At 52.9% G+C, this 7,176-nt stretch overlaps 1 protein-coding gene across 1 annotated transcript in view; it reads right to left on the bottom strand.

The window, feature by feature from the left end:
* The window catches only part of CAPNS1 (calpain small subunit 1), a 78,939-nt gene extending 72,347 nt beyond the window's left edge, over positions 1 to 6,592 (bottom strand). The window contains exons 1-10 of the mRNA XM_012190219.5: positions 6,503 to 6,592; positions 5,445 to 5,653; positions 4,456 to 4,489; positions 3,990 to 4,079; positions 3,764 to 3,821; positions 3,602 to 3,666; positions 2,150 to 2,218; positions 1,966 to 2,044; positions 1,709 to 1,825; positions 192 to 250 (exon numbers count right to left, since the gene is read on the bottom strand). Of these exons, the coding sequence (XP_012045609.1) occupies positions 192 to 250; positions 1,709 to 1,825; positions 1,966 to 2,044; positions 2,150 to 2,218; positions 3,602 to 3,666; positions 3,764 to 3,821; positions 3,990 to 4,079; positions 4,456 to 4,489; positions 5,445 to 5,644 (771 nt within the window). The 5' untranslated portion in view covers positions 5,645 to 5,653; positions 6,503 to 6,592. The remainder of the gene's footprint in view (positions 1 to 191; positions 251 to 1,708; positions 1,826 to 1,965; positions 2,045 to 2,149; positions 2,219 to 3,601; positions 3,667 to 3,763; positions 3,822 to 3,989; positions 4,080 to 4,455; positions 4,490 to 5,444; positions 5,654 to 6,502) is intronic.
* Between the last annotated feature and the right edge of the window lie 584 nt (positions 6,593 to 7,176).

Raw genomic sequence — 7,176 nt, 5'->3', positions numbered from 1 at the left:
CTGGGGAAAGGAAGGGACAGACAGTGAGGAGCCGGGAACCCAGGAATACCAGCAGCCCTTCTCTGCTCTCACCCAGGGGTCTTTGGGAAATTGGGAGGGAGGGAGCCCTAGCTCCAAGCTGGTACATGGGGCTGAGGGGAGGGGCCCTCTGCTAGTATCCCCAATCCCAGGGTGGAGATGGGGGTTCTTACCTCCTGGATGTTCACCTGGATTTGTCCAGTGCCATCTTTGTCAAGAGATTTGAAGGCACCTGGGGAAAGGAAGGGTTGGTGGGACTGGCTTTTAGGATTAAAATATACTAATATATGATAATACTAACAGCTAGTAGTCTGTCTACTCTGGCAAGCACCTGTATAAAGTGCTTTCCGTGTATGAATTCATTTAACCCAATTTTGGGAGGTAAGTGTCATTTTAAAATAAGGCACAGAAAGGTGAAGTGATGTCCCTGTGTTACATAGAGAAAAAGGAAACTGGGATTGGAACCCAGACTGCTACTCATCTCAATAATGGCCTCCATATCTTGACCTTCACGCCCCTCATCACCCTCTGCCCAAGCCCCAGCCCCCTACCAACCTCCAGTTCCAGCTAAAACAATCTACTGGAAGGAGGCTCTGCATTTCCTGCTCCTACAGTCTGTTGTGGTCCCCACTCCTGCCCTGAAACTCATCTCCATGTTCCCCACTCACAGCCAAACCTGTATGTAAACAGGTGCCCACAGTCTGTGTGGCTCTCTCTCACTCACGGCTCAATTACCACCCTTGGGGGTCCACGCGTGTGGTACCCTGGACACTCCATGTGCAGCTAGCCCTCTTGCTGGTAAACCCCAGGCCATTTCTTGACCCTCTCATACATGGCTTTTGGCATCATCTGCCCTGTTGTCCTCTCCCACCTTCCCTTCATGTCCCCAACATACATGCCCCTTTTCTTCCCTGCATGCTCTTAATATACTGTCCGCCCTGGGCTCTTGGCATGCCAGGAGATCTTCCTAAAGGAAACCTGAGACCCTGTTCTTCCCCTGCCTAGACCCTGTTCACTGTCCGCATTAGTGTCTGAGCACCTTCAAACTTGGCATTCACAGCCCTGCATGGCCTGACCATCCCACTGCTCCTGCCCCCTCTCAGACAAATCTGCATTCAAATTCTAGCTTTGCAACTTCTAGCTAAGTGGCTGTGAGCAAGAAATTCGCCTCCTCAAACCCTAGGTTCCTCCTCCATGAAATAAATACTCTAACCATCACCGAGATCACCATCTCCTCTTTCCTTTCTAGGCCTTCACACAGGCTGTTCCCAATGCAACACTGCTCCCCACTCGCTTGCTGGGGTCACTTCTTACCCACCAGGTCTCAATTCACACATGCCCTCCCTCCTCCAGGAAGGCCTCCTTGATCACTTAAGCTACATCAGCTGCCTAGTTAAGTTTGAAGAGCTCCCAGTTACAAGTCTAAACCTGATCTACCCTGACCTTCCCCTCACAGCCCCCATCACTCTGCAAAGGCTTCCCCGATCCCAGACTTAACCATCCCGAGCTGCCACTGTCTGGTAATTTGCCTCTCCTGTGGACTGTGAGCAACATAAAGGCAAGAACATGGGCTGTTTCAGTCACTGCTGTGCCCCTAACACTGCCTACCTCAGTGTCAGGCTCAAAGGAGGCTTGGCCCAAGGAGGCTTGACAAATCCCCACCTGGGAAGAGAGCTGGGGTGTCACTTACGGAACATGGCATCCAGTCTGACCAGGCAACTGATGAAATTGTCAAAATCCATGTTCCCTCCCTCATCTGAGTAGCGTCGGATGATCATGTTGTAGAGATGTTCATTCAGGTGGAATCCTGAGAACGATTTAGTTAACAGGTGTGGGGGCCACATAGCCGAACCCTCTCCCAGCCCCAGGATTCAGGCTCAGACCAGATCAGTGGAGGCTGCCTCACCATTCCCACCCCCAGTCCCACCATGTTCCTGCCAGCCACACCTGCTGCCTCAAAGGCCCCTGGGAGTTCACTGCTGCCAATGGTCCCTGAACGGTCAACATCAAACTGTTTGTATATGGCCTGTGGGGACAAGGAGGTCAGGATTCAGCTGGGCCTCATGGGGCGTGGCATTTCCAAGGCTTGGGGCACTGTCTTTGTGTCAGTCGTTTCAGAGGCCGAACACACCTGCCACTTTTTGATGTTGTTCCACAAGTACTTGAATTCTTCAAAGCCCAGTTTACCAGTCGTATCACTCTGGTGGGAGGGTGTTAAGAATAGCCATACCCAGAAGTGTGGACAGTGTACATGATGATGGTAAGGGCCAAGCAGGGGAGCCTGGGCTAAAACCCCAGCTCCCATCCCACCCTCGTCCTGTCACCTTGTGTGTGGCTTCATTGTTCTTTTTGCCCATAGGCACTTTAGTTTGTATTTCTAAATGATAAAGACTCTCTTTACACATAATCACATGAAATCCTCATTTATAACATTCTTTGATAGTAATTCAAACTTACAAATGTTAGGACATGTAAAACACCAGGGTATCTTAGAACTCTAGGGAAATGAGGTGATAAGAGTAAATACCTGACGTACTTGTGATAAAAAGTGAAGGAGATATTGGTATAAAGCCCTCACTCAGCTCAGGGCTGGCACTTGATAAATTCTCAGTAAACAGCAACAATGGCCAAGACTTACCACATGACTTCAGATAGTGCTAAACTTCTCAGGAACATCACTTGTCTCACTAAATCCTCAAGATCCCAGCCCCATCAGTATTGTATCTGGGTGACAGAGAAACAGCTTCAGAGCTGAAAAATCTACCCAGGTGAGATCATAGTAACAGTTAGTGTGTGGAGACCACTTACTCTGTGCTACCCACTGTGCTAAGCCTTTTGCATGAAACGCCAATTTGGTATCACCATTATCATTCACCCAATTTTATCAAGAGGTAAACTGAGGCACAGAGAGGTTCAGTAACCTTGCTAGGAGGCTGAGCTGCATTTGTTTCACCCTAGACAACACATATATGTCATCACATGACATGCATATATGTGTGTGTCTATAATGCTTTGTGCATGCAGTATGTGTCTGTGTCCAAAATCAGTGAATGATGTGTGTTCCCATGCACACGCCTCTACATATCTTCATGTATGTGGGTGTGCCCTTATATATGTGTGTGTGCATGTGGGCAAACCTATGGCAGTTACAAGGTGGGGTTATAAGGTTATAAGGTCCGTTGAATGATTGCCTCTCTAGGTCCTGCCTGGTTTCTTCATCTGTAAAATGGAATATAATAATCATACCTGTCCCACAAGGTGGCTGTCAAGTAAATGTAAGTAAAGTGCCAGTCATGACAGCTGATGTTATTATGTGTTGCCACATGTCCATAGGTGGGTGTGTGTTCTAATGTATACGTGTCCACATCTGTGGGTATGAAAGCTACACCCTGACTGCCCCAGCCACTCTCGCAGAAAATCCCTTCTTGGGAATTCCCTGGAAGTCCAGTGGTTAGGACTCCCTACTCTGTCAGGGCCCCAGTTTAATCCCTGGTTGGGGAATGAAGATCCCACAAACCACGCAGCATGGCCAAAGAAAATTCCCTCATCCTCAAGTTCTCCACCAGACTACTCTCAAGGATACATCCATTACAGCCACCATGCTTCGACATGTGTCAACACCAAAGCCATCAGTCTTCAGATCAGGATCTGTGGGATACAGGTTGAAGGTCAGAGGCCAGAGATCACAACTACCCCAGCCACCATGCCTCCAAACCTGCCCTGTCTGCTAACCCCGGTCACTCACGTCGGGTCACCACTTTGTTGAGAATATTCATGAGTTCTGTGGCGCTGACCTCCATGTCCTGGGGGGAGAAGTTAGGAATGGGGCAGGGGTGACTGCAAGGGGTCTGAGGGTGTGATGAAGGAGGATGGGAAGTTTGGGATTGCCATGGTGGAGTGTACATGTAAAGGGCAGCCCAAGGGAAGGCATGGAAGGGTTAAGGATGGGTCTGGGGCCCCTGTTTACTTACATCTCCAGCCAGCTGGGCAAAAAGCCTCCGGAACTGCCGGACCTCCTCACTCTCATTGGCCTCGATGTTGGAGTAATGTGTGCGAGGGGGCTGCAGAGGGAGGAGATTTCAGAGCAGGTAGGGGGAAGGGTGCCCTGGCCGGGACAGCAGTACGTTGGGAAAGCCTGAGTGGGCTGAGCGGTGAGTGACCAATGGCAATGAATAGGAATGGACATAGCTAAGTCCGCAAAGAGTCTGAGTGGGCTGAGCAGTGAGTGACCAATGGCAATGAATAGGAATGGATGTAGCTAAGTCCTCAAAGAGTTGGATATGACTTAGCGACTGGAAAATAATAGCTAAGTTTGAGGATGTTACAAGGGAGAGATTCAGTGAGATACATTTCATAAGGAAAGGGATGGGGCTTTTTCAAAGGGACAAGGATGGGTGTTGGAAAAGGCCTCAGAATGAGAAAACAGTGGCGGCTTACCAGGGGCTCTGGGTTGTACTGCGCAGCCGCCTCACTGAAGGAAAACATGGGGGTGGGGGTTAGTGCCAGGGGGCGGGGCCTCCAACCGGCAGCCAGCCCCCACACCCCATCCCTCAACCCCTAGCTGGCCACCCTACCTACTTGTTCCCTCCGCCCTCATCAGTGCTTGTCCTCTCCTGTCCCCATCCTTGCTGCCCTGGTTGTGCCCCCACAGTAAGATCCCCCTTGCCAGAGCACACCTACATAATGGCAGATTCCTCAAAAGACCCAGCCCCTTGGAGGGCTGCCTCATAGAAGCTTGGCCCCAGCTTCCCGGGGCCCCACCCTCCTGGGTTCCACCATGGCTTCTAACGTTTGTGTCTTCTCAATATCCCACCCCAGCTCCATTAGTTCTCACCCCTTCATAATATGGGGGTGAGACACTCAATGGCTAAGACCTACCAGGCACCTACCGACCCCTACTCCCCCTTCACTGCTGCTGCTGCTGCTGCTAAGTCGCTTCAGTCGTACCCCTTCACTAGGACATTTTCAATCCAATCAGTTCCCAGCCTAGCCTTGCCCCTTGATGGCTTTTTCCCCAATCCTATAAGGGCTAGACCTCTTCTGAGCACACCTCATTGACCCACCTACGAGGGCCACGCCGCGCGCACAAGGCTAGCCTTGCCCCCATGAAGTGATAACCAGCCTCATTGGCTCCGCCCCCTTAACGTTTGTCTCCAGGTTAGCGGAAGTAGGCCCGCCAGCCCCATTAAGCCCCACCTCCCAAAGCCCCTCTGGTCCCATCAGACTATGTCCCCTCAATAATCAGAGTACCCCCATGTCAAGCTCCGCCCCCATGAACTCATTAATGTCGGCCCCCTCAAAGCGGGTCTCCTAGCCCAGGGCCGGCCCAGCCTAATTAAGGTTCCTGGTCAGTGTCCAGGTTACCCCATTCTATTGCTGGACAAGCCTCCTCCTCGGGCCACGCCCATCACCAGGCTCCGCCTTACCTAATTGCGCTAATGACCCCGCCCAGGATGCGCATGGCAGTTCCGCCGCCGCCGCCACCGCCGCCGCCGCCGCCTCCGCCACCGCCGCCGCCTCCGGCCCCGCTGATAAGGCCTCCAAGCACATTCCCTAGACCCCCGCCCAGGCCCCCGCCTCCTCCGCCGCCTCCGCCACCCTTCAAGAACGAGTTAACCAGGAACATGGCTGATTCCTGAGGAGGGAGAAAGGGGTCAGATGGCTGTCTCGTCCCTGAGCCCGCCCCTTCCCGCACAAAAATACGCATTTCTGACTGCTGGACATGAGGAAGTAATATGAAACCTCTAGGCGGAGACCTATCCTCCGGCTGGGGCTTAAGGGCCCATTCGGGGTGAGGTCTGGGCTTCTGGGGGAGGTGGTTCTTGGATGGTGGCATAAGGACAGAAAATCAGGTTTGAAACCTCCTTCCGTTCCAAAGGTCCGCATCTGGCTTGAAAAACTCTGGACTGAGTCTACGCATAGGCATCATGAAGTACCAGGCACTGGCCAGGTCAAGTGGGATTCTCAAGGTGGGGGGTCCCAAGCTAGCGCTCGAATCTGAGATCCAGAGCCCTAGAGGTTTGAGGCGGGTCAGAACCGTGGGTTAGAAATTCTTCGCCTGGAGGCCCCTGACATAGAGTTTAGGAAATCCAGAATGTGGGTTTAAGGATTTAGGTGCAACCAGCAGTGAGACTAGACTCATTGCTGGGTCTGTGGGATCAGGTCTAAGATTTTAAGTGTTGAGCCCCGGAGCCTGGAATAACGGAGTTCCTGTTAGAATTGAGAGGACGGATCGTAGTCCCAGAGGCTGCACCCAGGGCTGAATTTACTGGGTACCTCTCCACGGGCTCCTATTTTTGATCCTGAGAGGAAGGGTGGAAGAGTCCCTGGGGCGGGATAACTAGGCCGGAGAGATCTGGAAGCTCGAATCTGAGATCAAGGGTGTAGTGGATCCCTGAGGCTAAGATTTTAGGATCTCTTCGGGTCTGGAGGCCTCCAGGGCCGGAATTACAGAGTGCAGGGGGAGTCCGGACTGGGCGCTCACCGCCTCGTTCACGCGTCCGCCGGTCCGCTCGTCGGTGTAGCTCTGGGGCCTCCGGCTGCGTCCGACTCCGCAGGGCGGGGCGGGTGACTCAGGCTGCCAAGGCCCGGCTAGGCTCTGCGGGGTGGCCCAGCCCGCATCCGCCCGGTCCTAGAGCCGACATTAAGACTGCGCATGCGCTTATCGGTCCCGCCTCCTGTGATTGGATGCCGCTGCCCAAGGTCCACCCTGCGTTTCTAGTGCCTTGCATTCCCGACACCGCCCTGAGTTGACAGATCTGAGGTCTTTCCCTATTCTATGTGGTCCCAGGCACCTGGGAACTAGAACTCCGAGGGATCTTGGGCAGTCATCGTGCCCAAGGCCACCTAGAGTCGATTTTCGCCCCAAAGCCTGCTGCCATCGTCTCACAGATATGGCTTTCGGTTTCCTCTGAAAACGACTCCTGATACTCTTGGAACTTGTCTCCTATCCCAGCCTTGTCACGACAAACAGCGTCTGGAATTGTGTTTGGCCCACAGTCTGGGACAAGTGCCCGCTTCTATGGCGGGGATCCTGCAGGCAAAGCCCTGATGGTGGTCCAGTTTCACCTACGAATCGGACCGCCTTGTGCCTCCTGCATCCACACCCCTTGACCCCCTGAGCCAAGATCACTAGAATTATTTTTCCTGGACGGGTCC

The sequence above is a fragment of the Ovis aries genome, chromosome 14 (assembly GCF_016772045.2).
Source record: "Ovis aries strain OAR_USU_Benz2616 breed Rambouillet chromosome 14, ARS-UI_Ramb_v3.0, whole genome shotgun sequence".
Lineage (NCBI taxonomy): Eukaryota > Metazoa > Chordata > Mammalia > Artiodactyla > Bovidae > Ovis > Ovis aries.
This window is presented reverse-complemented; position numbering and strand designations above follow the sequence as displayed.